The sequence below is a fragment of the Aspergillus pseudotamarii genome (assembly GCF_009193445.1).
Source record: "Aspergillus pseudotamarii strain CBS 117625 unplaced genomic scaffold BDV38scaffold_34, whole genome shotgun sequence".
NCBI lineage: Eukaryota > Fungi > Ascomycota > Eurotiomycetes > Eurotiales > Aspergillaceae > Aspergillus > Aspergillus pseudotamarii.
In genome coordinates this window covers 67,661-93,683 of record NW_022475048.1, presented here as the reverse complement: position 1 = coordinate 93,683, position 26,023 = coordinate 67,661, and the positions used below count along the sequence as shown (strand labels likewise).

Sequence of the window (26,023 nt, the reverse complement as noted above, 5' to 3'; positions counted from 1 at the left end):
CCCTGGGTTCATTAGACTACCCTATTGATTATTATGACCTCTGGGAAATGTGAATAGTAATGTCTCGGAACCCTGTATACTTTTATATTGTACTTGGCATTACAATATGTATTATATGTAGCGCTGTCCTGACTAAACTTATATTATTGAACTGTTCTTATTCATATCAATGGATAGGAGAATAGTCCTGAATAAATTACTGATCGGGGTCGTACGTGGTTGAGCCGATCTCCCCATTGACAACACTCTGAAAGAACGACTCGAGACTCGTGCCCTTCTGAAAACTTGGGAACAGCTTCCAGAAATCCAGATACCCGAGGTATTCTGCATGCTCGGGTGTGTTATCGCCTCGTACACACCAGGAGATGCGATACTCGCCCATGTTATAATTGGCACAATCCATAATATTATCTGGATGGGTCATTTTATGGGGACTTTTCTCCAGTCTCTCTCGGCAAGCCTCAATGATCTCGTGTATTTCCGCCACAGACACCTAGATAAACAAGAGAATTAGTCGGTCATGCGATATCCAGTGATATGTTGCTTTCGCGGACAATTTTCATTAGCAACATACATATTCCTTCTCTGGTTTTTCGCCCGTGACTCTGGCCATAGTATCCCAGATTTCATTCATACTAAGCACCTCGGTGTATGCAAACACGTGCTTGTTGATAGTTCTAGGGTCCGCCACAATCTGCGCAACATACTTGCCAACATCCTCTATATCAGTCAAGGCAAATTTCTGATTTCCATCCTCCACAATACGGGTGATCGATATAGCGCATGTGAGCCTTATCTGACCTGCCGGACGGGACCTTAGGAACAAAAACGGAATACCAGCAGCCGGCATCGATAATAGTATAGGGTAGACGAGCCCGTTGGATTGCGCCGAGGATTTCAAGTTTCTATAAGTTTTCTTAGTTAACACGGCTATAGCAGCACCTCAAGAACGAATACAAACATGGTCTTTGATCCAGTGGACACCTCTAGGGCATGGTCCCACCCATTCCGAAGGAACGAAACGTTTCACTCCAGCCTCCTTTGCTGCTTCAATCCAAGGAAGCTGCAAGTCCAGATGTTCCCAGGTTATACAGGAGATAAGAACATTGATATTCTTTAACTGGTCAACAAGCTTCTGGCGGGGACCGCTTAGATCGTAGCCGACAATACAAACACCCTTTGCTTTGAGCCTTTGGTTTTCCTGGCTATTGACAGAGGACTCTCGGGTGAAAGATGTGACGGTCTATACAGCAAGGGTTAGCACAGCTCAGAGAACAAGGGCAATATAAGGTAGCGTACGAAAGCCACTGGTGAAGATAGCAGACCATTTACCACAGTCTGGCCTGCGTTACCGGTTGCACCGATAACGCCCACGGTTATTGCGGTCATTTTTAAGAGATATCCAATGTCGTTGTGATGCAGATGAAAAGGAGGGAAGTCCTGGCAAGGGCAAATCTGTTGAGTTATATAAGTTTCACCAAGAAATTCACACCACCGCAACCAGTGGCCCTCAATGATGATTAATATAATTCGGCTGTATTATCTTTTTTTTGGAGACTCACAATGAGTAAGACTTTGTCTTAACTATCAGTTTTCGTCCGAGCCAAACGTCGTGCTCCAGTCAGAAACCTTCCTCGTCCGAAGTTTATTTTCGTCCGAGGAGCTAAAGATCAATTCGGACGAAGAGGAAAGTTCTTCGTCTAAAGTCATTTCGTCCAGTATGTCGGCTCTTGTTTATTATTCCTTTTGTGAATCAGAATGAGTCAGTATTTCTCGTAATGAGGTCCACCAGAGACAGATATTTCTAGGAGTAAAGGCAACACATCTCCTTCCTTTCTTTCATCCTCTCTTCCGTTACTCTACAGAAGTCATCATAGCCAGGCCACGAGTAATAAGTACTTTCTCTTTATATACTACACCGGGTCCACTCGGTAGATAGCAATGTTTCTGAGCTTTCTTATCTGCGGGTTTGCCTCATTTGGCAGGATAAAAGGCGGCGGGGTCTGGACAACTGGAGAGGCTGACCCTGCTCAGAGACACATACTGGTGGCAGATGACGAGATGGACTAGGTAATTTCGAATTATCAATCCATTTTGTATTTGCTATACTTAGATACTTAAAAATACGGAAGTTGGTCCTATTCAGCCTCATAGTGAATATAGTATTATTAAGAAATGCAATGCATCCCACTACCAGCACAAATTCAACGCTCCCTCATCCATTAGGGAAACCCCATCATCTTCAAGCTTCAAAACACAGGGTATCTCAGGCAATGATCGGCACACAACGGCCATTATAGTCGAAGCCGCAAGGAGTGTCCTTCTCAGAGATGTCGCAATTCGCTCCGCATGTCTCAGTGTTGAACAGCTTGTCATCGCAGTCCCCAAGTCCGACGATCTCAAATCCGTCCCAGAGCACAGACTCGTCGGTGGAGACATATCCAGCGCACCGATCGTTCAGCCCAGTCCTATACTGACATACGGAAGTGTGCTTAGAATCCTTCAAAATCAAGTCCGCTTCCCAGCCGGCGTTGTGGTTCCAAACATAGCCCTTGTGGCCATCCTCAGTAAGATGGACTTCGTAACGATCGTCTTCGCCGCATTTGAATTCCCATTTGGTTTCTCCGCTAGCGAACCGTTTTGCTTCTCCATCAGAACATTTGAGGTCGTAGTTATCGTAGATCTTAATGCTCATGCGGTCACCGATGACGATATCATTGCTGAGGTACGCGTGGACTCGAATACAGGCTTCGGTACCTGCAGCGAATGCAAGGAGACCGCAGCCTAGTGTTGTTGCGAACTTCATGATGATTGGCTAAATGGAGAATAAGCAAGATGTGCTATTGGTAGAGAAGAGAGCAAGGCTGCTGAAGATGAAAATTAATCGTAAACCCACTTTTTGGCGGGGCAGTACATCGCAACTTTATAGATGTTCAGCCATACACAGGTTTATGATCCCCAGCATCACTGGCGCGAAGCTGGACTTCTGATTTAGGCATACGTTGCGTTGAATTGTCGCTTAACACAGCTCGACCTGATAGTGAACATTGCCCAGACATTAGGAATCTTCAGCTTCTGTACTTGAGCGAGGCAGATTTCTATTTTCATTCACTTGGCGCCAAGGGCGGTTTCCTGGCCTCAAATACAGAATAGGCTGTGGTTGGCTTGGAAGAAGTTTCCTCCCCTTTACGACGATTTAGGCCCCCAGCATGGGCGGCCGCAGCCGCTTGGCGAACAGACACTGGCTCAAATGGGCTGTGCGGATGTGATGCATGTACGGAATATTTAGAAAGCCTCAATATATCTGCATATGGCTCGCGAGGGGTCAGGGTAAATGAGATCAACCCAACCAACCAACCTTGTATCTAAGTCCAATCCATTGTAGGGGGCTATGAAGAAGCCGAAGTTTAAAACGCTGTTCTTGTGGTATAGTTTTCGTAGCATGAAACTTACATGTCAGATTGCGAAGAAACCTATCTCACGAGGATTCTTCTCAATATCTGAACCAAAATATGATTGGTATATGACTCTCCTGGTTATTATCGTTAGACTGTGCTATATAGATATCAGAAAGTAAACAGAATTTACAGTAGCAAGCTCTGATAGGAAGATAAAGGAATGGTGGTCATGCAATGGTGGGTAGTTGAGGCACCTGTGGGTAACCCTACTGATTCCCCGAGCCTTAGCTACTGGCCTAAACCAATACCTCAGGCGTCCTACTTGACCAGCTCATGCTACAGAGTGCGTGCATAATTAGTGGATACTCAATAGCTATGATTATTTAGTGAGTTTGTCATACTAGACGGGCATTGTCCCTCGTGCACTACGCCTAATATGCCTATATGGGTGATCCGTTGGCTTGCTTCCGATATTGGGACATATGATCTACATGGATTGACTATTAGGTGCAACCTCAATCCCCCAATTCCAAGTCCCAGAGCTACATGTCCATTGGTTTAGACAATGGGGTACCGGGTAGAACGCATTCCGTGTAGTAAAGTTCCTTTTATACCAGGAAAACTCCCTCGCTAAAGCATCAGCTAACCGAGGGCTAAATCTTCCACGAGACTGTACTCATAGGCCTGTCTATTTACCAATTTCTCCCATCAATAACGTATCCCGCTTCATTGGATCAGACCCCACATCCCAAAATATGAAAAGTCCCGAAGACAATATCCTAAACCCAAACAACCCAACCTGTATAACTCCATAAATAGCCATTCCCTCAACACATAGACGCCCGATTCCCATACGAAACCCGAAACTCCGTAGTCTGAATAACCCCATCTTTAGCCTCGTCCATGATTGCCGAAAAGCTGTCCATCGACCTTGGTCTGCTAGTAACGGTATTCGTCCTGGTTTGTCTTTGAGATTCCCCCACATTGCTGAAATCGTTCAAGGCCTGTCGCGCGCCGCTTTCTTTTGTGTATCGATCATCGAGCTCGTGTTCGTAGGCGCGCCTATTCGTGAGACCGGTGCTGCCGAAGTAGACTTTGAACAGTGATCGCATTGCCGGGACCGAGGCACAGATGAGAGACATGTTAATTTCGAGGCAGGTGGTGAGTTCGGCAGCGGACCAGTTCCTAAACGTAACATTGGATATGTGAGATGATGATGCTGGGGATGTGTGGAAGATGTTAAAGCTCGGACAAACCATTGGAAGTCTCTTGATCTTAGGGCGATCACTGTCGTGACCTGTCTTGCGATCGATGCGCAAATAGTAAGGATACCAATGCCGAAGGCAATTATTAGGCCGACTATTATTTTTTTTAGTATTCTTGCTCGTGTGTCTCGGTGACATGTTCAGACTCACTCTTGCGGCGATCGTTCGTTTGCAGTTTCTTCACGATTGGGATGGGGAGTAGCGCCAGTAAGATATCCGTCGTAACATGGAATGCGCCGTTGAAGTAGTTGAAGCTCATCATGTCGAGGCATCCTTTGGGGAATTCAGGTTTCCATAATATGGATATAGGCTCACAAATAAAGGATGCCACCTAAATGTGTTAGTTGAAGGATCGATGCGTTTATCGAACGACAATGGTGTGAACGTACAAGAGTCGCAGCAATTCCATGACTAAGTATAACCGCTCCGACCCCGTAGAGAAACATAATATGGGTTTTGTTGGAAGCCAATCGTATGTATAATGCGACCATGCTACCTTTCGCTAGTCTAAGTATTCGGTTCATGTCAACGTTAGCTGGGGCCAAAGGTTGTGGCTGTTCATTGAGGGTTGAGATATGTATAGTACCCGAGACTGAGAAAGTAGAGAACTTGCGATATCCACGCCCACTGAGGCGATAGTTAACGTCACTTCCGAAGTATAGTAGTCGAATTCATTGAAAATCACGGACCTTTCGCGTACATTCATGCTGTTTCGGGGTCAATTCCATAAGGTGACGGCCAATCCCACATTCGTACATTGGCGGCACAGTTGCCAACTCGCCGATAGACACAAGCTACCAAATCCCAATAGAAAGCATCATCAGCCAATAGAAATGAATAGTTATTGATAGGCTTACCGAAGCTAAAATAATCAAGATGTCATCAGGCCCAAGCTTGCCCAGCAAGAACTGCCTCGCATATAACCTACGCAATCATCTCAGCTACGTTAGTGATGTTGTTGGTTCATCTCTTCCACCCACTAGAGACCACACACCTCATGCCAATCATAATCATGGCAACTCCAAATGTTACATAGCTTCCAATTTGAAGGTCTTGCTGTGACCCCGGCTGAATGGAGACCATTCTGGGCAACAGAGTATCACATTAAGCTGAAGAGTGCAGTTAGCTCCACAGGTAAAGTCAAGCCTTATAGATCTCCGCACGTGGGTGCTGCATGACTTTATACGACGGCATTATGCTCGGAAAGGGTCCGGTTTAGCTTCTAAATGTGGGTTAACAAGCGCAGATATGTGCATTTAAACCCTGTAGTCCGTTTCTTGAACTGTGGGCCATACGTGCCTAGGGACCCTACACTATACCTTAAATGTATCAAAGGTCTCGGATAGATTAAACCCCCACTATCCGAGTTTACGATTTCGGGTTAAACGCCTGCCTGGTATAACCCCTCTTGGGTATTCTTCAACCTCGACCTAAACTAAATCACCACAGTATGGTATCCGGCGAAGAGCAAGTAGAGCCGTGACAATTTAAATTTACCATCTTAGAAATTACTCATCGGAGTTCCTCGAGCAATCCGGTCGATTCCACATTAATGACGCTAGGCGTTGGAGGCAGGATCTAGGGTTATCTTTATGTTGTCCCTTGCCACGTGGGGTCCAATGCCCTTCGGGGTCTAAATTATTCTAAGGATTTGGAAGGTATGCTACTGGAAGACTAGGAACTTAAAACCCCTCCTAATAGACCGTTAAGGATCAATTATTCAACACGGCGACGTGGTTAAGGGAGTCGATGCGGAACTTGATCCATTACCGACACCGTGGCGATCATTGCCAAACCATGGTTTTGCTGAAGGATCATGAGACGGTGAAAGTTTGGGAACCTCGGAAATTCATAGGGGTTTTTACTACCGGCTGATCCGTAGCATATCCCATTGAGCAAGCTAATTTGAGGGGGAGTCTAACGTGATTCATGTCCATGGTGTCCATGGTCAAGCCTCCATCAGCTATGGGTCCTCCGCAGCCAAGATCTGAAGATATACCACGTCGTACACAGTATTTGCAACCCCACCTACCGTATAGACAGTTTTCCCATAGGTTACCTACATTTATACAAGATCTACATATCCAGGGCAGGAGGATCAATCCTCTATACACAGCCTCACGAACGGTGTTCCTCTAGTCCATTCATACAAGCGTTTGTCAGATCTTTCTAACTAGTCCACACGGGCCAAATATTGCGAAGGCCTCGGAGTAAATACTACTAATAGTTTTCATGATCCACAACTCAATAGACTACTATACTCCGTAAATAGAGTTGCATAACCGAAGAAGGAAACACTATCTCCTTTCTATGCTGTGCACCGGCCAATCGACTTCTCAATTCGGCTTCCTAAAAGAGGGCACCCTGCAAGGCTTTTACTTAAACGGCTACGATTTTCCTCTTTCGGGGGGTGATTGATCCAGGACGAAACAAGTGGTGCGCGTCTTACATCCTAAACTATCGTGTTAGCCATGCTCTAGACGAGCAATCGGGCCATCACGAACCAATAAACGAATCTTGGCTTTTTCGACGGAAGGTTCACTGCGGAACCCTAATCTTTACCGTTAGCTATTATTCGATTAGTAGACGCTATTAGGATGACCGAGGTAATACTGCTATATCCTTTCCATTCTCCGGACTCATGCTTTGGTTACCTGTTATGCTCCGTTGAAATCAAATACCGGCGATATTGGTGAGTTGATACGACTTTACATTTAGGGGTGTATTTAGAATAGTTAGAAGTGCCGCGGGCAGACACAATGCATCAGGTTTCACGCTGCTTCCTGGAAATGAGCTGGAATTCGGAACCGATGCTTCCACAAGGGGGGGAAACTACGGAGTAATTTTCACCGGATTTTCTCCGACGACGACGCCATGCAAAAAGATATATATAAACCAAGAAGAAAAACAAAAAAGAAACGACCGAGACGCGACTCGAACGCGCAACCACTGCCACATTCCGGAACCGGAAGGCAGCGCGCTACCATTGCGCCACCCGGCCATTTGTTGAGATTTGGCGTCGTTTTTTGCTTTATGAGCCAATACATAATGCTCTAGTTCCCGAACCACCTCCGTTTTCGTTGAACGTTTCGAAATTAAACATTCTTGGGTGAGTCGCTTTATTATCATATTGAGAGATCTTCTCTTCAGTCAATGACATTTCCAACCACTTTTTATCAATTCTAGGTATGTTGTTGGTCTGTTTCTGCATTTTGTTGTGGCCTCTCTGTTAAGGGCTGAAGATGTGTAGTTGGTTATATATATCGTAGCCCTAAACTCAGTGCTACTTGTCTTAGTAGCAAAAGTACCTTTTGTAGTTTCTTTGCCTCTTTTCGGCCTCTAGCCAAGTCTCACTCGATTGCAACATAGGATATAATATTGTCTAACCTACAGTTACATAGTAACAAGTGACCACGCTGAGTATGAAAACTGAATAAAGTCGAAAAGATGGTTGTAGGCTGTAGCAGCCTCATGCCAAGGTAGCCATTGCTCCCAAGCCAATAGATTTGCGAGCTGATGCTCAACGCTAGTCCAGAATAGGAATGTACATGATATCAAATGCAGATCTGGATGGAAGATTGAGAATGAATTAGCCGCAATTAAAGAGGATGAAAATTTCAGCCCACACAATGATGTATTTGATTTATCTCAAGTGAGAGAAGGCCATGCCATGTCTGTAGTGCCGGCGCAAGACTCGACCGACCCGTTTTTATCATGGCCTTATGATATACGACTCATGATGGTTGGTTTCCTTGGATCTCGTGATATAGCCAGTCTGAGGCTTGCTTCGAGAGTGTTCCGACAACTCCTGGTATCCCTATAATATCGTCTGGTCCGCGACGAACTGCCCTGGCTGTGGGAGGCGTGGGATTAATATGAATACACACCTTCAATCTGGACAACGATCACTGCGAATGGCATCAAAGATAATTTTCCCACATGAGGGCTCTACAATGAAGTACTCGAAGAAGAGTATAATAAAGGCGAGCTCGGTCCGGTGGTCTTCGATATCATGGCTCCTCTCTGGTCTCCAACGGTACCGCACCAAATCAAACTGCCGAGGGGAAACACAAATTGGTATGAAGCTTACTCTGCGACTACGCGGAATTGGGATGAGCTCAAAGACTTGAAAAATCGCCGGCCAATTCGGAAGGACTTTAAAGAGATTATTCGACGCGTTAAAAAGTATCAGGGGTGATCCTGCATGGTACTCGAATGAATGTTCCATGAAATGGTTTTAGATGAAGTTCTTCCATACTCATGCGGTTAGTCTAACCTATTTAAGTATAGCTCAACAACAAGCCCTGAGGAGTATTTTTTTTTTTTTTTGGAAATCTCTGCCTGCTGCAACTGCCATATTTATATTCATTCACTCTGGACGATCTGCAGAAGTCAATCGACCAGGTGCAAAGGTCAAAAGGAATTAAAAAGCTGAAGAATTCACTTTCCAACCTTCCTCCAAGCGGATCCTTCCCGCATTCCTGTATTGGTAGTAGAATTGGCCCAAATACCAACACAAGTCTTACAGAGAATCTGGATCGTATCAGTCAATGATAACTTGACATCTTATCATCAACAAACATTAGAAACACCCAAGTGCCACTAAGTGTTTGCATTTTCCTCAAGCAATAATTTGCAAGTTCCTTGAGATATAGAGCCTAGACCGTTATGCAAGGTCCCGGAAACAACGATGGCGCCCAGCCGTACGCAACCATGGCTGGGAAGCTGGACTCTAAACTTCTTCAAGCCCTCAATGTGATGGGATTTGAGTACATGACACCGGTCCAACATCGTGTTTTAACAGAGCTTCCAAACTGGCGCAGTGACTGCCTGGTCCAGGCCAAAACTGGGACAGGAAAAACCCTCGCCTTTTTGCTACCTACGTTACACTGTTTACTCCAAGGTCAGTCGGCACTACCAAGAGGTCAGGTCGCTATCTTGATCATTACGCCGACACGAGAGCTTGCCCAGCAAATTGCAAAGTCATGCGATCAGCTTACATCGCAACTCGCGACGCCTCGTGAGTGCCACATTGCAGTGGGTGGAACGGCTCGGGCATCCGCTCTGTCGCGTTTTATGAAGGGGGCACCGTCCATTCTTGTAGCAACACCGGGGCGACTAAAGGATTACCTGTCCGAACCCTCTACAGCTGAAAAGTTGTCTAACATTCAAACATTGATTTTGGACGAAGCCGACACGATGCTTGAGAGCGGCTTTCTAGCTGATGTGAAGCGAATCCTCCAACTAATTCCACCAAAGAGTACTGGCTGGCAAGGTATGTGCTTCTCAGCCACTGTTCCACCCAAAGTCAAGGATGTGGTCAGTGTTGTGTTGAAGCCAGGCTACACGAGCATTTCGACCATTGAGAAGAATGAAGTGCCAACGCATGAGAGAGTACCCCAGTACCACGTGTTGATGCCGTCCGTGGCAGACACCTTTACTACACTCGCTTCCCTTCTCAATCTGGAAATCAAGAACAGTTCGAAAATCATTGTCTTCGGGGTCACTGCAAACATGGTCGCTCTTTTCGCTGCAGCCTTCTCTCAGGGCTTGACTCCTTTGAAGGTGTTTGAGATCCATTCCAGGCTCAGTCAGAGCGCTCGCACGAAAACAACGGCTCTATTCAAGGAGGCAGCAACCGGAATCATGTTCGCCTCGGATGTTATTGGTCGTGGCATGGATTTCCCTAATGTCGACCTAGTCATCCAGGTCGGTCTGCCATCGAATGGCGAACAGTACGTGCATCGTGTCGGTCGTACAGCCCGTGCTGGCAATGATGGCCGCGCTATCATCCTGCTCACAGAAGCCGAGTCTTTCTTCATGAAGGTCAATCGCCACTTGCCCATTCAGCCTCATCCCCAGACTGACGCGATCAATGAGAGCGCTCCTTCATGCGCCGGTGCCGTCACTCAGGCTATGTACAGCATTGGTGAAGACACAAAGCAACGCGCTTACTCGTCCTACATAGGTTTCTTTGCTGGATCGGGTCTTCTGAAGCAGCTTCGTATGGATAAACCTGGCCTTGTTCAACTCGCGAATGAGATGGCCATAAAAGGCATGGGATGCCCTGAACCCCCACCAATGGATAAAAAGATCGTTGGCAAGATGGGTTTGAAGGGTGTGCCTGGATTCAATTATGCAAGTGGAAATGATTTGAGCGGGGACCGTCCTGCTAGACCGCGTGGTCGTTCTGGGAATAAGACTCGTGATGTATTAAGTCCCGGAGCTGGTCAAGGAGACCGTAGAGGTTCGGTTTCGAAGAAACGTGGAGGACGTCGCGGTGGAGGGCGCGGAGGGCGTGGAGGAAAGCCGAGAGCAGCATAAGTTACTTAAGCCAGGCATTCTCCTGTACCTTCTCTTTCGTCCTTGTATTTGCATATCGGCAAGCATGATTCCCTAAAGACATTATAATACAATTCTAGCCGGCCCTCTTTTTTCCCTTTGTGCAATCCCCTTTCATGACGAGATCTCTAAGCTGATAAAGCCAAGTATCATTTCTGCAACTATTCCTGACCATAATGTTGCAAACGCGGCTACTAGGGGTCATTCTCGGCGCTAATTCTACAGGTACTTGAAACTTAGCTAAATGTATACCTCCGCATCAGATATGTTGGGGTGGTAATCTACCTTATCAGCTCTCTAGAATAATTATCCTTCTTCCAGGGCCCCGGCTTGTGCATACACGTGAGTCCAGACGTCCATCCGGACGTCTAGTTGTACAGTCATAGTACATGAAACGTGACTCTCCCCTAGTATTTTGCTGGCGATGTGTCTTCAGGCAATAGAAAGTTATCCCATATTAGGCCGAATTCAGAAAGTGGCGGCTGCGAGGCATCGTTCATTGAAGCCGGAGCCAGAGGCGGCGGATCATCGCAATAAGGAAAAAGACAATTCGATTCAGGTAGCGACACTAGCCCTGCTTCCTGTCTCAAGCTTGTTACCCATTTAGGATTATCGGCATATGTCTGATCAAAAGGGTCATTGCTTCCGTATGCTATCGCACGAGCTTTGTCTTGAACCATCTCGTCAGTAACATGATTACCCACGGCAGCCTGTTCACGTATATAAACGATGAGGTCGCGTCTGAGATTGACATATCGGCTTAGGGCATTGGGAATATCATTGATGAAAGGCAGGACTTCGTTCCCCCCTGTAGCAAGAGCATCGGTTGTTTTCCACGGGTCCATCGTTTGCCGCTCATGCCCTACGAGGTAGGGAGGCATGGCATTTTCCACTAATTTGGTAATACCAGGCTCGAAGCCCCAGCAACCCTTCCATTGGATCATATCTGCACCCTTCTTGAAGTGGTCTGCGACATGATCTACCCTTTCTGGCCATGTCTCAAATCTTGCTTCGCAGAACCCACAACGAGACTTAATGCGCGTTAGAGAATCTCGCCACTGTTCCATCGAAGCGTGATAGTCGACATTGTGGGTCAGCCTAAGGTGCTGCCGAAGATGATCCTTTCGAGTAAATGTTCGTTGCTCTGATGATTTCTCTCGACAGGCGAGGTAGCCATGAATTTCGAGATGATTGAAGTCCACGTCTGGGGCCTGGCAAAATACACAGAAGTGGGTACCATCAACTTCGATAAGCCCGCCTTGGGGCGCGCAAATCCATCGATCCACCGGTAAGTGAAGCGCCTTCTCATGTCGCTGCCAGTCGTACTTAGTATTGAACGTATCGGAACAGAACGTGCATTGATACGGTCTTTGGCTCTTCGACTTCCGTTTATTCCAGGCCTCGTTCGGATGTGGAGGCTTCCGGCGTCGACGATGGCGAGGTCTTGTATTAATACTAGGGGTGGGCGGTCTTTGTGAAGTTCGATTCGACCGATTGAACGAGATGTCAGAGCCAGAGGACTGACTGTGTTCGTAGCTGCTGATCGAAGGAACCCCTACCACGAACGAAGCGCTTGAGCTATTGCTCGACACAGTATCCCTGTGAGCCGGATATGTGACGCCGCCGTCGGAAGTATATGGGATATCTTCCAACGCTCGTAGAATGTCAGATGTCGCAGCGGGTTCGCTTTCCGGGGGTGAGTTTTGCCAGCGCTCAAGAGGTGATAGTAGAGAATTGTCGGTGTGGTGTGCCTGTGGTGTAGGTTTACTACCGACTATTCTGCGGCGACGTGCATTGGTGAACCAGTTCGAGATCTGAGTTATATCTAACCCCGTCCCATGCCCCAGCTGCTCCTTTTCTTGCTCGGTAGGATACGGATAATCCTGGTGTTGGTCGAGCCATGATTGCAATATACTCACTGCAGTAGTGGAAAATCGTCGATGCTTTCTCCTACCCCGTCTTCTGCTGCTGGGCCCTATGTTCGTACTGACGGTAGGCTCTGGTTGAAGGCTCTCACATGACGAGCTTATGTGTGAATATCTTTCAGATATTACATCCGAACCTATTTTTTCAGAGAGCCCAGGATAATCGAACGTCGGTAAGTCAAGGAAATTCCCACTCAAGAGGTCTTGATAGTGATGATTTAGCTCCCCGTATGACTCAAACAGCCCCGTCGGTAGCTGCGCCTGTATACTTGATCTGTGAGATGCTGCCTCAGGCTGTAGCTCGTCGAATGAGGCATGGCTTGAAGGCTGGCCAGAATGTGCAACTATCTCTTCTTGGAACAATCTGTAATCTATTGTACCACTAAGCAGGGTATCATCCGAGCTTAGAGGTGGGAGTGATAAAACGTCTTCGCAGTATTTGGGAGCATCGCTGTGAGCGTGCTCCATCCGAGCATGGAGAAGCTGGAAGATACTACGTATAACAACCAGTCCTTTTCTCGATTAGAACTCGTTGAATAAAATTGAAGCACAGGGCTTACGCAGTGTGCGGTTAAACAATATCACGATATTTTTGGATCGCTGGGTGGTAGCCACGAAAGCTTTGAAAAGAAAATTCCACAGTAGCCAGCTAATACAACATGAGACCGATTCCGTGGTCTTTCACGCCCTTTAATTGACGGGTCTTTTGGTTCCACAGGTGTTCGGTTGCTTACTCTGGTTGGTCCGTAGAGCGTTGACCATGGATCAGATCTAACGGACGATACTAGTTTTTTGCCAGAGCTATGTGATATAACTGACCATTCAGGCTTCTGAATTGACATGACTAATCCAGAGTATCTCTAGGAGTAGCAGGCGGTAGAGTATTTTTTTGTCTTGACCGCCTGATCCCATGACTAGACCGCGCCCTGTGTCATTGAAGAGTCTCCACATCCACAGTGATCCTCTCAGCGAAACCCTGCAGCTAGCTCAGATGTTGAAGGTGAACTTGAGTCATCCCACCGATGGTTTGGTAGGATAACGAAGAGCCAATACCACTCGACGCCATTGACATATCGCCGCTTTTTTTCCCGCCCTATTTTGCTCAAGTTCAACTGTATGACTAATCCGGTGTGGTTCGGGCTTTGCAAGTTGACCTCGACCAAGACCTTAATGAGCGGATCTATCCCGGGCGAAGAAGATTAGTTTTTCTTTTTTTTCTTTTTCTTTTTTTTTTTTTCCTCTGTTGTTTCTTACATCGTACAATAGCTCTCGTTGGCTTCGCCACCCAGTATACGCGTCAGTCAAGCCGTTAAACTAATCCAGCCAGTCCCCCAAGGATTCACTGCATCAGAGCAATGGCGACAATCACTGAGTCAGTGTCTACAGCAGTCGAGTTGCAGGAGCACAATCAGGTTGGAGGGAGATTTACTAAACATACGGGCGATCCAACACCACCGGAGAATTCAGATGAGATATTGCAGGCCTCACTCGCAGCTGATGCCGAGGTTCCTGATGGGGGCTACGGGTGGGTAGTCATTTCTGCATGCGCAGTAGTTACCTGGTGGTTCATTGGAACCTCCTATTGCTGGGGTGTACTGCAAGCGGCTTTGGTAAAGGAAGGGCTATCGTCGTCTTCTACTCTGGCTTTCATAGGCTCGGTTGCCACGGCATGTATTTCCTTTCTGGGAATAATCAATGCGAATGTCATCCGGAGATTAGGCACTAGGATTTCGGCCCTACTCGGTATCTTCTTGCTCGGCCTGGGAGAGGTTCTGAGTGGCTTTGCCACCAAGAATGTGGGTGGCTTGTTTGCGACTGCCGGTGTTCTCTTCGGCCTCGGAATCAGGTAAGCAAGTCGTTTTCTGCTCAGCATATTACCATATAGCTAAACCGTGACAGTATCTGTTTTATGGTTGTCTCTGCGATCCCTGCGCAGTATTTCAAGGCAAAGCGTGGTATCGCTAATGGGATCGTTTACGCTGGGGGTGGCCTCGGGGGTACTGTCATTAGCTTTATCATGAATGCCTTGCTTGGTAAGGTGGGCATAGCGTGGACCTTCCGGATCATTGGTTTCATGATCTGGGGTACGGGCTTGCCAGCAGCGTGCTTTATCAAAGAACGGGTGCCAATCCAACGCACAGAGTTTGTTGAGTGGCATGTTCCCCCTTAAAGCTTTTCGGATTTGCCTAATGCATGACTCCGTTTCTAATCTTTTTGCAGGCGACTCTTCCGTGATATTCGATTTGCTTTGCTGTTCGCAGCCGGCGCAATTGCAACTTTTCCGCTTTTTGTCCCCCCGTTTTTCCTTCCGTTATACACAGAATCGATGGGGATGACCTCGGGAGTGGGTGCAGGAATGGTGGCTGCATTTAACTTCTCTTCTGCGGTGGGGAGGCTGATGTGCGGCTTCTGTAGTGACCGGCTGGGACCGCTGAACACCCTGTTTATGTCACTTTTGCTCAGTGCCCTCAGCATGCTGATCCTCTGGCCCGTTTCGACGTCTATCGGCCCGTTGATTGTCTTCGTCATTATTAATGGAATGGCTAATGGTGGGTTCTTTTCGACTATGCCCACGGTCGTTGGAAATGTATTTGGTTCTGCTCGGGTATCTGTCGCCATGGGTATGATCGTGACCAGCTGGGCTGGAGGTTATTTGATGGTAAGCTCCCCTTACACCACTGTTGTTTCAGCTATACACCCCATTTACATCGCTTTGCCATGGGCTAACGGTTCTACGCAGGGCGCTCCAATCGCTGGCTATATATTGAATGCGTCTGGCGGAGAGGATGGTGGTATTGGCGCCTATCGTCCTGCCATATTTTATGCAGGGGGTATGGCCCTGAGCGCATCTGTGTTGGCCATGTTCATTCGTCTCAAAACTGATACACAGCCGTTCAAGAAGCTCTGATAAGATGGATTTTGCCGGCTTATATTGGCTGCTACATGACCTGGCAAGCGGAGATATGAGACATGCCTTGTGTCCCACGACATAGAGGATTATATGGCATCCTGCTACACGAATTATGCTGCAGGGTCAGCAATGTCTCTCCCAGTTTTCCCTAGAAGGCTATAGATGCCGAAGGTACTAGAAGACTGAAACATGCCTTTACGAGATTATTATGGGTCCTTGGTTTCTGAGATATGTCTTCGCTAATGGACCATCAAAAGTTCCTGACATGCTTGGCCTTCAAAGATAGCTTGTATTAATAGCCCGTTCTGCCAGTGGTAGGACCTCATGATGTCTGAAAAATGACAATTTTCATTTATTGAAAACTGAATTAAGTGAACATCAATTTTGATGCTATACTGTCATTCCCCTACAAGTGCGCACAGTTAGAGTAGTCATTGAATCCTGAACCCTGATGGTGAGCTCCACCGCTTATACCACGCCCTGTCAAGCTTCGGATGGCGAATTCCAATAGAGACCAATGTGGAAGTTGTATACACAGCTTTATACATTCCAATATTCTTCATATAGCCTTGATGTGAGTATCGGAAATATATTCGGCACATTCCCTTGCTGCTTGTTTTTAGAAGATCAACGACTTTATGTCGTATTGTCAACCTGTCAAACCATCTCTAGTAGGGCTTCGATTATATCTCCAAGCTAAATTTGTCCCTATGATATTTTTCATCAGCGGAAGTAGTTGCCACCGCTCAGGACCATGATAGCTTGGAATGAATCTAGTCCAAGGGGTTTGAACCCGAGAAGAGATGACTCATACATTCCTTGTTATTCAGGATGGTATTCCCGGATTGACCTGATGTGTAGATTTTGAAGCATCCAAAACAGGTTGACTAGCCGTGGGTCCTGCACCATGTTGATTACCTCGGTAGAGAGTATTATCATAGTGGCCGTTCAGTCTAGTGAAAAGCGTCTCTGCTGGAACACTCTCTCACAATATAAAATATATAAAAATGGATAAAAAAAATAAAAATGAAACGAATCTTTGAAAATAAGATTAATAAATATATTAGCAGCAGTGGCTCTTCTAATTTAACCATCTAATAAATTTAGTAACTACATAAATAGGGTATTACTACATAGGGTATTCCCTGAATCCACAACCTCTCGCGATACTCGAGAGTACGCAGCATATACCAGAACGCCAACTCGGGAAAACCCACGAAAGGCAACACAAAACGTTCTAAGAAACTCCTGACTGCTATGTACAAACTTTGTCTTTTCGCTAAACAGACAGAGAACTATTCTGCCATATTGCTCAACCAAGCCACCCCCTTGGCTAACAACCGAACGACGCAGCAGTTTCTGTACAGTTTCAGCATCTTCTAAACATTATCTCTAGGAAATGCCCACAAAATCCTTATTCTCCCACTTGACCTTCGTAAGGCCCTCGTGGCGACCTCGCTACAGTGTCTTACCACGGTTCCCTCCGCGCACCAATTACCTCGTCCGATACAGTTCCTGCTCGCCCATGGGAAAGGCCCAATCGGATTCCCGCAAGAATGTAACCGTTAAAACACTGCAGAACCTCTATAGAAAGGGCGAACCCATCACGGCACTTACAGCCCATGATTACCCAACTGGATATATAGCCGATGCCGCGGGGATGGATGTGGTTATCGTCGGAGATAGCCTGAGTATGGTCGCGTTAGGGATGGAGGATACAAACGAAGTGACGATGGAAGATATGCTACTCCATTGCCGAAGCGTGTCTCGTGCTGTTAAACATGCCTTCACTGTGAGTCCCCCTTTGCCTAATACCAGCCACGTTTATCCAACCACGTAAGCGATCTCTAACGCCTCTCATCACCGAATAGATAGTAGACCTCCCAATGGGCTCCTACGAACTATCCCCCGAGCAGGCACTCCAATCGGCCATCCGCATGATCAAAGAAGGCAGCATGAAAGCTGTGAAACTCGAATGTGGAGAGGAAATGGCTCCCACCATCCGCCGAATCACCCAAGCTGGGATCCCCGTCCTGGCACATATTGGACTAACGCCGCAACGACATCATTCCATTGGTGGGTTCAGAGTCCAGGGCAAGTCCGTCGCGGGCGCAGTCAAGGTATTGCGGGATGCACTTGCTGTGCAGGAAGCCGGGGCGTTTATGGTTCTGATTGAGGCTGTTCCCGGGGAGGTTGCTGCTTTGATTACGGAGAGGCTTCGTATCCCGACGATCGGGATCGGGGCTGGGGTTGGTTGTTCTGGACAGGTGCTGGTACAGGAGGATATGATGGGTAATTTCCCCCCGGGGAGGTTTATGCCCAAGTTTGTGAAGACTTACGCGGATGTTTGGGGGCAGTCCATTCGGGGTATCGAGGAGTTTAAGAAGGATGTTAAAGGTAGGGCTTTTCCTTCGGGGGATCATACGTATCCGATCTCTGAGCAAGAGCTGGCGGAGTTTCAAAGTGTTCTGCGCGAGGCAGTTGAGCAGGAAAGTGGACATAGTGTGTAGAGTTGAATGGCTCTATGTCTGGTAAATCGTGTTATTACTTCTCTTGCTACTATATACATATAAAGCTTACACATACTCACGAAAGGTAGAATGACCTTGGTCTGAACTAAATCTGTACTAGAAAAGCCCATAGTCAAATGGATATTCTATTCAGAGCAGTTATAGAAATGCAGGGTAACATGGAAGTGGATCTTCAGCGACCTCATATACAACCAACGAAAGGGTACACAGTGAAGCTCTATGCAGCGTCATTGGAAAAAATAACAACTGCCCGATGGATCAATGACTGGTCATCTTCCCCATCATATCGACAGTACCGAGTGAGAGTAGGTTGCAACATGAACACGACAGCTCGACCGTTCTCACTAGGGTCACACTTTTCCTCTGTTTCATGTTCAGCATAAGAGTGCTTTTTCATGTGTGGAATATCCTCGTGGAAAGCTCCCAAGGAATCAAAGGAGCCAAATTCGAAATCCATCTCATTGGTCCACATTCCAATGCAAAGGTCCGCGGCGATTTGATAGACATGGAGAAGCTCCTGATATCGCCTGTCTTTGGCGGAGTCAAAGACTGTTTTGAGCAATGGATGCAACAGAGCAGACTCATCGAGGAGGTTGGACACCAGTCGTTCCAGGGTAGAGTCTCTCAAGCGCTTCATGTGCATCGCAAGCAATGGGTCAAACGTTGTTTCTGGCGTAAATGCATTGAGGAAGCGGACTGTTATCTGCCGCCACTTTCTTGAATTCCACCTCTCTCGCTCGCTGGCAGGTTCAACTATACTAAAGTTAGCGTATGAATCTACCTTTGGTTTAGATAATATAATATACCTTGTTTACACCATTGCCATAAGTTATGGAGCTCGACATGGGAAGGGATAAAAACTTGACCGTGCTCGCCAGTCACATCCATACCATCCACATTCTCATCCAGATAGAAGAATGGATCTTCGATCACATTCCCAAATAAGTCCTTAGCCACTAAAGCCTGGCTGAGAATGAGGGGGAGAAGTTCAGAAATATTGGACGTTAATCTCTTAACCAACGAGTTCCAGTCATCTTGCAGACAATATCCCTCTAGCCCGGCAACTATTTTTTGCTTTTCTTCGTCGGACAGCTGCTTCTCCAGAGTTGCCCATTCCACTGACCAGTCCTGCAGACGTTCCTGGATGACGCTGAGTTTCTTGTGAATCTCATCATCATTGTAGGGCAGCCATGTAGCCCCCTGTAAGTAGTACCCGGGACAATCCGCAGGATCGGGATATTGCATCTGGTCTTTATCATGCGATGGGCTCTTCTCGCCAATAGGATCAGGGTGCTGTGGCTGGTCTTCATCGCACGACGGGGCCGTATCGTCATCTTCTCCCTGAGTCTGGGCTGGGGCTTCCTCAGGGCCAGAAGACTGTGGCGCAGGGCTCGAAGTCTTTCCTTCTTCGACCTTTATCTTTTTGGGTGGAGATGGCGGAGTCGCCGGGGCTTCGGCGGTAGGAGAGGCGCTTCGTTTGTTCAGTCTCGCAGATCGTCTTCTTTTCTTGAGCCGGGACTTGCATTAATACGGACACTATGCAATGTGAGTAGTAAACTATCTTACCACCTGCGGTTTCTCTTCCTGGGTGCTAGGTGCTTCGCTGACCCCCCGATACTCTGCTTCTGGGGTGGTCGGAGGTTGAGCAGTCTCGAGGGCTGCAATGGTATCTTCCTGCGATGCCCCAACATCAGTTCTTTGACCACGGCTGAAGAATGAGTACGGCCAAAAGGGCCAACTGAAAAAACCAGATGTTAAATAGGACCGCCATACTTCAGCTTGCTTGGTGTCAGAGCCCGTAGGCTCCTCGCTCCCCTTGTTAGCCATGGCGAGCTTCGTACTGTAAAGTGATCAGCAGTTGATGGTCGAGAATATGAGCAATACCGGCGTAGGGAATATTATGATAGAAGTAGAGGAGACAGAAACTGAAACGGGATTGATCTGATATTCAGATGTCCATCATGGGCGAAAGTTGACCTTTTTATATGTAAGACTTTTCGGAACGGCAAGACATCTGGTGGTAGTGAATGCTCCCCTGCCCTATGAGTAGCAAGCTAAAAAGCTAAGAAGCCCGCATTTAGGAGCGAATAACCTCGTCAATTTTTAAATAATGCCTTCAGTCGAGGATCAAAAGACCAGAGAAAGCCGCTTTGTGCAAGGCGTGTTCATTTGCTAGACCTGTGCAACCAGCTCGTTTGAACATTGTTTGCTTTGCCACCACATTTCTATAACACAGCAGAGGGGATAATGATAGGATTTCCCACCTATCTAGGCTATGCTTTGCATAGCTAGAAAGAAGTGGGGATCAATAAGTGTAACATGCAGTTTGACACAAGGATGTAGACAAATGAAGGCTATTTTCTTTGGTTTCCAGAACAAACGCAAAGGAGTATAGACAATCGTATGAAATCCCTACGATACGCACAAGTCAGGCAACAAGACAGATCAGAGTGACGTTACGTCGTCTATCTAAGAAAGGTCACACTGTGTTGGCTTTTAGAAACCGTAACACTACACGCCCTTATGGTACGTGAATACGTATACTATTGCCAAAATTTGATCATAAAGACTCTAAATATTGAACTAGATAATATCACGGGCACCCTGCATAATGAAGTAAGAGAAAGGGAAGGAGTTAAACAAGAAGAATCAGGCAAACACTATACCGAGAGAAAATGGAATCTATACTTAGATCTCTGCTGTATTGGATGGATGGGGTTAACCCTACCCTAAGACAATAATTATTAGAGCAATAAAGAGCAATGAAAATTTACGAAAATCTCACCAACCTACCACTGCGACACTCCAACATCGAGCTATCGACCGGTGAGCTCAAAGGCCTCTGCGATTGTGAATAGAACATGCAACGTTGTAACTGTGCATTGTGTGCTTCCTTGTTGTCCTCCTTATGTCTCTCGGGCCTCGCAGCCTATATTCCAAGTACGTAAGGCTTGCAAGTTGCTTTTCTTTCACTTGGAACTGGACTATCTATTGATCTGCATGGTTATGACGCCGTTCACAATTCTAATTCCATTGTTCTTGGGTATAATAATACACATGATGAACAAGATAGAGAAATCCAACAGATGGGATCAGTATTGGACAGGTGCTCCGTTTAATTTGAAATATCCTGGCTGCAGTGTTTGGTAGATGCCGCGAGGATCGTATGTTGCTGCCACCTTCTGCAGGCGGGCTTTATTTTCTGCACCATATCCAGCAATGACATCCTGGAACTGACTGCCATAGTTCATATAGATAAACTGATGGGCAATCCCACGCTTCTTTGCTTCCTTGGTGACGACTTTGAAGTAATCATGAATGAAGGCGTAGACGGCATTGTCGTCGGCAGCGTTATCCCACCAGAAGGCCATGTCGAATAGAATCAGCGGCCCTTGCGATGCATCCAAACCCAGCGCATTGCCACCAAACTTGGTCATGTTGGCCAGCATCGGTTCCGTCAGCGCCTGATAAACTATTACGGGATTCGCACCCGAAATGTTGTCAGTTTGCGGTAAGACTTCGAAGAAGTATTCAGCCGCCCAGCGGGCGAATGATTCATCCAACTGTGTTGCAATTGTCCAGTACACCTCCCGGTGTCCGTTAGGATTTAGGCTGTTGATGTAATCGCAGTACTGCACGAGACTCCTGGACTCGGTTGTGTCGGCCAATGCAGGAATGTCTCTGTATGGCTTGAAGATGAGCGGGTCGGCCTTGTTTAGCGCATACGAGAGCTCTGCGGATGCGAGATTTACTCCTTGCATGCGGATGAATGCCACGTATTGCTGGGCGTTGCCGTCGGATGTCGCGCCACGGGCGACATTTGCGAAAGCACTGATGACCTCCGGGACTCGGGACTCCTCAAAGACGCGCGTAGTCCCACGCATTGTCGAACTTGGGATTGTATACAAGTTGAACTTGGTAACGAGACCAAGATTATTGCCTCCGCCGCGGAGAGCCCAGTAAAGGTCCGGAAGGTGAGTTGCATTAGCAGTTACAATACGGCCGCTAGCTGTCACGACCTATAAGTTGTAAGTATTCGCTGTTCACCTGCAAGAGCCAAAAGAACAGCCGAAACGCTTACCTCAAAGCTCTCTACATTATCTAAAGCCCAACCATATAGGTTGGAATGGAATGAAATGCCACCACCAGTGACAAAACCACCCACACCAATGCTGCTCTCCCGACCGCCGACAGCAGCTAACCCGTACGGTTCGAGGGCCTTGTACACTTGACCCCAGAGGTTCCCTGGCCCCAGGGATACGATCGAACGGTCCTCATTCAGACTCAGGTCATTCATGTCGGTGAACCAGATGGTGATTCCTCCAGGGCTGCTCGACGCACCTCGGAAGGCGGCATGGCCGCCGCTCTTGGCCGCGAACGGACACCTGGTCAGCTGAGATAACAACACAACTATGGCAACATCCGTGTTGATGCCAGGCTTGACAATGCAAGACGGACGAACCTTCGCCTGCTGCTCAGACCAGAAAGCTCCCGTGAAACTGGTGTAGCCGGCGTTTTCCGGAGCTAAGACTTTCTCAGAGCCAAAGATGGAGTCGAGACTAACGCACTATTTCCACGTCAGATACGCCGAATTACTCCGGAACAGGTGCTCTTATGGCTGGAAACCTACGGCTGCAAGACAAGATGATTCTGTCCATTGCTGTGACAGGTTTGCCAGGGCAGGTATCCTGGAGGTATCAACGCCATAGCCTTCCAATGCGGCAGTGATGTTAAAATTGGCCGGTTCGAAATTGCTGTCGGCTTGCACTATGGCAGTACCACTAGCAACAAGCAAAGCGCCTATCGAAGAAAGCGTGCGCATCATCAAGCCAGGTTGACTACTGTGTGAAGAATAGACCCAATGGGAAAGGAAGACTATTGAGAAACCCAAGGGCGCGGAGGGATTTATATACTTTGAAATGGCGCCAATAGAAGCACAAGAGAACTATCTAATGTAGTAAAGGACTATATCGCAAGAGAGAGAAGAAATAAAATCTATAAATACTCCAAGTTGTGTGGATTTGCCGGGCCAGCAAATATGCTTCTTGCTGAAGGATGGCGGTGCAGGAAGAATGTAACGGAGTCAGGCCCCATAAAATGTCGCGTCAGAATTTAAACTAGTGCGAATAAAGCATACACCAATAATCAAGTTACTTTTCTATCTTGTGGACAGTGCGCTTCGGCAGATGAAATATGATAGGCCCCTTCGTATCGTTTTGCTACTTTTCTAGTACTTTTTGGTATCTTTATTAATCCTCGGTGGAACCAAAGGAATTAGCTCTTACTAAGACCCATTCTGGTTCTTACCTAGTCTGTATTGCCCCCAAAGATTATAGATGAAGTCCCTGCTGACCTTCTATACTAAGGTTTTATGGAAGCATTTTCCAACAGTGATTTGGTCACGGTGGTTGGGACACTCGGTTAACGACCCTTGCCCCTTCGTCATTGAGTCTTCGTATGGTTTCACCAGCCATGCATGGCAATTAGTGCTTATGCCAATCAAATCCGCGAGGCCCCTTGCGCCATGGCTGGCTATGACTGGCTTTACGACCCCACACACCCTGTGAGACAAGATATTACCAGGCTAATAGGGCTTAGTCACAAGGGCCGGATTGTTACGTACCGGACCTGCTGAGCCGTAATATATGGGGTGTTTTGCTACATGGTCAAGACAAGTTTCTTGACCCCGGTCTTTCTAAAAGGGTATCTTTGCGCATAAAAGCTGAAACATTTACGAGAGGTCAACATTGCACTTCTATTACCATAAAAGGTTGTATAGAAAGGCTTGAAAGGACTGGCAGTAATACCTGTCTGACGATATGGTATCCAGGTCCCCAGAGACTTTTTAAATAGGCCTGAGCTGTTGATTTCCGTATCGCCTGAGAGATTGTTTAATTAGAGCATATGACGAGGCAAGCCATGAATACGCACTACTAGGTTGAGGGTATGCTTGTATGTTTAATGCTCACTGTGTTATCCGGGCTGGGGAGGAGCACGACAGAATGAATCCATGAATTCAATGACGAACTGGTAACATTTAACCTTTGTCCACTCTACCGCTATTCTCAACACGTATAGCGTGTTGGGTCTTGCTACTCAAGGTGAGTAACATGGAGCAAACTAGGGCACAGTCGATCCACATGACCTGTCTTCTATTTGTCTTTCGATAGCGATTGTCAGACATTTCATGAGTTTCATTCAGGCAGCATGCTACCTCTTATTAGAATCCGATACAGCTATCGAATCTCAAAGCATGCTCCCCTCAACCAACAAACTAGTCAGCCCTGTGCCAACCCCGCGATAACCATCTGCCCCCAGAAATACAATCCATACCCAAAAGTACTCTGAACCCAACCCCGGCTTCCACGAGATTTCTTAAATGCATCCTTCGCAACATAAACATCGCTAGCAACGAACATCGCCGCGCCAAACACTCGCTGATACTGCCAGTAGGACGAAACATCCACCGGGGTCGTCGAAGCCGCAGTAGCAAACATCACGCTGATGATGGTAGCATAAACGAGGACCAATGGTTTCATATCCGCAGGAAGGGCGAGATCCAGCACATTACTTTGAGCCGAGGAATGCGGCGGTGGATAGATGACGCCAAGCCATTTTGCGACCGCCATGGTTGCGAGGAATGTTGTTGCGAAGGTTCCCCACGAGATCACCTCATTGTCCTGGAAGAAGGCCAGGATATAGGCTATATGAGCTGCTGCGAAGGCGACAACGCCCAGTTGGAAGGAGATGGAAATTTTCTTCTCCTGTTGGGGTTGGGAGTTCGCATCATGGAATTCGCTTCGCGAGGGGATTAAGAAAAAGTCACCCGCTAGGGAGAAAAGAAGGCCGGCAGAGATGAAAGAGCGAGTGGAAGTCCACTCTCCTGATATTAGAAAGAGTGGCCCACTGAGGAAAGCGACCGAGGAGAGCATTTTGAATAAGGCTGTGCCAGTGTGGGATCGGGATACGGCCTCTGAAATGACCAGTAATGGGAGAGACCCCATGAGAAGGTACACTGCCGGCAGAGGGGGCATTGACAAATTCGTGGACATCTTGGTTGAACGTGATTGCGCAGATACCTAAAGGACAACGAGGTAGGTCGCTGCGGATCCTTTTGGCTTTTTCTTATATGTGTCAGTTGGGGAAAAAACGAGGGATCAGCAGTGGAGACTTGTCTGGGGAATCCATTAGCCAATTGATCGGGTAGTGCCGAGATCACAAGCAGGATCAGATTGGATACCTCGGTCATATTTCCCTATGTCATTTGTAGACTCTGTTGGACTTGTATATGCATTTCAGGAAGGGCTTTTGGTAGTGGGACATTAAAGCACAACCTCTCGATGCTAGTTCAGCCGTGAAAACCACGGTAAAAGGCGCTATACATAGTTACAATCTACAAAGGCTTCAAAGAGAGATGCCCTCATACATACATTTCATCCAGAATCATGACTTGCAGGTTAGGCCACGACACTGCTTCCGATATAAACAGCCTGAGGCATGTAAAATCATCTCGGCTGTCATCGAGCTCCGTGATGCTCTTCCAATATATCGAATGCAAATGTCAATGTGTGGCCCCATTGATCTATGCTTTTAACTGATGGAATAACTATTCACTACGCAAAAGCTAGAGTTAAATACTATCCAAGATCTT

At 47.1% G+C, this 26,023-nt stretch overlaps 10 protein-coding genes and 1 non-coding gene across 11 annotated transcripts; 3 read left to right on the top strand and 8 right to left on the bottom strand.

Annotated features, from left to right (window-relative positions):
* Window positions 1-196: 196 nt before the first annotated feature.
* Window positions 197-1,389, bottom strand: BDV38DRAFT_272023 (isoflavone reductase family protein; the record flags this gene model as incomplete). The annotated part of the gene is made up of 5 exons (XM_032057414.1): window positions 197-493; window positions 575-754; window positions 816-905; window positions 962-1,243; window positions 1,300-1,389. 5 exons carry the CDS (start codon window positions 1,387-1,389, stop codon window positions 197-199), a joined length of 939 nt encoding a protein of 312 aa, XP_031912487.1.
* Window positions 1,390-2,082: 693 nt separating this feature from the next.
* Window positions 2,083-3,007, bottom strand: BDV38DRAFT_249561 (uncharacterized protein). Its single transcript, XM_032054853.1, has 2 exons — window positions 2,897-3,007; window positions 2,083-2,815 (listed from the first exon to the last, which is right to left on the bottom strand). Exon 2 carries the CDS (start codon window positions 2,804-2,806, stop codon window positions 2,267-2,269), a length of 540 nt encoding a protein of 179 aa, XP_031912486.1. The 5' UTR covers window positions 2,807-2,815; window positions 2,897-3,007; the 3' UTR covers window positions 2,083-2,266.
* A 1,218-nt stretch (window positions 3,008-4,225) lies between these two features.
* BDV38DRAFT_272022 (uncharacterized protein) lies at window positions 4,226-5,746 on the bottom strand (the record flags this gene model as incomplete). Its single annotated transcript, XM_032057413.1, has 8 exons — window positions 4,226-4,583; window positions 4,655-4,757; window positions 4,814-4,994; window positions 5,053-5,170; window positions 5,250-5,290; window positions 5,353-5,457; window positions 5,521-5,587; window positions 5,658-5,746. The coding sequence occupies 8 exons, from the start codon at window positions 5,744-5,746 to the stop codon at window positions 4,226-4,228; spliced, it is 1,062 nt and encodes a 353-aa protein (XP_031912485.1).
* Window positions 5,747-7,582: 1,836 nt separating this feature from the next.
* On the bottom strand, window positions 7,583-7,664 carry BDV38DRAFT_t153. The gene has a single exon. It is a non-coding gene; the product is annotated as a tRNA-Arg (tRNA).
* Window positions 7,665-8,675: 1,011 nt separating this feature from the next.
* BDV38DRAFT_293839 (DEAD/DEAH box helicase) lies at window positions 8,676-11,055 on the top strand (the record flags this gene model as incomplete). Its single annotated transcript, XM_032062350.1, has 2 exons — window positions 8,676-8,840; window positions 9,326-11,055. 2 exons carry the CDS (start codon window positions 8,676-8,678, stop codon window positions 10,985-10,987), a joined length of 1,827 nt encoding a protein of 608 aa, XP_031912484.1. The 3' UTR covers window positions 10,988-11,055.
* Window positions 11,056-11,412: 357 nt separating this feature from the next.
* BDV38DRAFT_293837 (uncharacterized protein) lies at window positions 11,413-13,540 on the bottom strand (the record flags this gene model as incomplete). Its single annotated transcript, XM_032062349.1, has 2 exons — window positions 13,023-13,540; window positions 11,413-12,980 (listed from the first exon to the last, which is right to left on the bottom strand). Exons 1-2 carry the CDS (start codon window positions 13,396-13,398, stop codon window positions 11,413-11,415), a joined length of 1,944 nt encoding a protein of 647 aa, XP_031912483.1. The 5' UTR covers window positions 13,399-13,540.
* Window positions 13,541-14,160: 620 nt separating this feature from the next.
* Window positions 14,161-16,141, top strand: BDV38DRAFT_249554 (major facilitator superfamily domain-containing protein). The gene is made up of 4 exons (XM_032054852.1): window positions 14,161-14,776; window positions 14,830-15,084; window positions 15,151-15,589; window positions 15,671-16,141. The coding sequence occupies exons 1-4, from the start codon at window positions 14,286-14,288 to the stop codon at window positions 15,836-15,838; spliced, it is 1,353 nt and encodes a 450-aa protein (XP_031912482.1). The 5' UTR covers window positions 14,161-14,285; the 3' UTR covers window positions 15,839-16,141.
* Window positions 16,142-17,240: 1,099 nt separating this feature from the next.
* BDV38DRAFT_293836 (3-methyl-2-oxobutanoate hydroxymethyltransferase) lies at window positions 17,241-18,351 on the top strand (the record flags this gene model as incomplete). Its single annotated transcript, XM_032062348.1, has 2 exons — window positions 17,241-17,633; window positions 17,713-18,351. 2 exons carry the CDS (start codon window positions 17,241-17,243, stop codon window positions 18,349-18,351), a joined length of 1,032 nt encoding a protein of 343 aa, XP_031912481.1.
* Window positions 18,352-18,589: 238 nt separating this feature from the next.
* BDV38DRAFT_283906 (uncharacterized protein) lies at window positions 18,590-20,199 on the bottom strand (the record flags this gene model as incomplete). The annotated part of the gene is made up of 3 exons (XM_032060141.1): window positions 18,590-19,125; window positions 19,179-19,878; window positions 19,939-20,199. The coding sequence occupies 3 exons, from the start codon at window positions 20,197-20,199 to the stop codon at window positions 18,590-18,592; spliced, it is 1,497 nt and encodes a 498-aa protein (XP_031912480.1).
* A 1,265-nt stretch (window positions 20,200-21,464) lies between these two features.
* On the bottom strand, window positions 21,465-23,194 carry BDV38DRAFT_283905 (FAD-binding oxidoreductase; the record flags this gene model as incomplete). The annotated part of the gene is made up of 3 exons (XM_032060140.1): window positions 21,465-22,391; window positions 22,454-22,939; window positions 23,003-23,194. 3 exons carry the CDS (start codon window positions 23,192-23,194, stop codon window positions 21,465-21,467), a joined length of 1,605 nt encoding a protein of 534 aa, XP_031912479.1.
* Window positions 23,195-24,309: 1,115 nt separating this feature from the next.
* BDV38DRAFT_293832 (lysoplasmalogenase) lies at window positions 24,310-25,697 on the bottom strand. Its single transcript, XM_032062347.1, has one exon. The coding sequence runs from the start codon at window positions 25,422-25,424 to the stop codon at window positions 24,651-24,653; it is 774 nt and encodes a 257-aa protein (XP_031912478.1). The 5' UTR covers window positions 25,425-25,697; the 3' UTR covers window positions 24,310-24,650.
* Window positions 25,698-26,023: the final 326 nt, after the last annotated feature.

Bases quoted from the DNA above. Each gene is read 5' to 3' on its own strand.
- BDV38DRAFT_249561 (XM_032054853.1), bottom strand. From the start codon at position 2,806: ATGAAGTTCGCAACAACACTAGGCTGCGGTCTCCTTGCATTCGCTGCA.
- BDV38DRAFT_249554 (XM_032054852.1), top strand. From the start codon at position 14,286: ATGGCGACAATCACTGAGTCAGTGTCTACAGCAGTCGAGTTGCAGGAG. The intron at 15,085-15,150 runs GCATGTTCCCCC...ATCTTTTTGCAG, and splicing joins CGCACAGAGTTTGTTGAGTG to GCGACTCTTCCGTGATATTC. The intron at 15,590-15,670 runs GTAAGCTCCCCT...GGTTCTACGCAG, and splicing joins GGGCTGGAGGTTATTTGATG to GGCGCTCCAATCGCTGGCTA.
- BDV38DRAFT_293832 (XM_032062347.1), bottom strand. From the start codon at position 25,424: ATGTCCACGAATTTGTCAATGCCCCCTCTGCCGGCAGTGTACCTTCTC.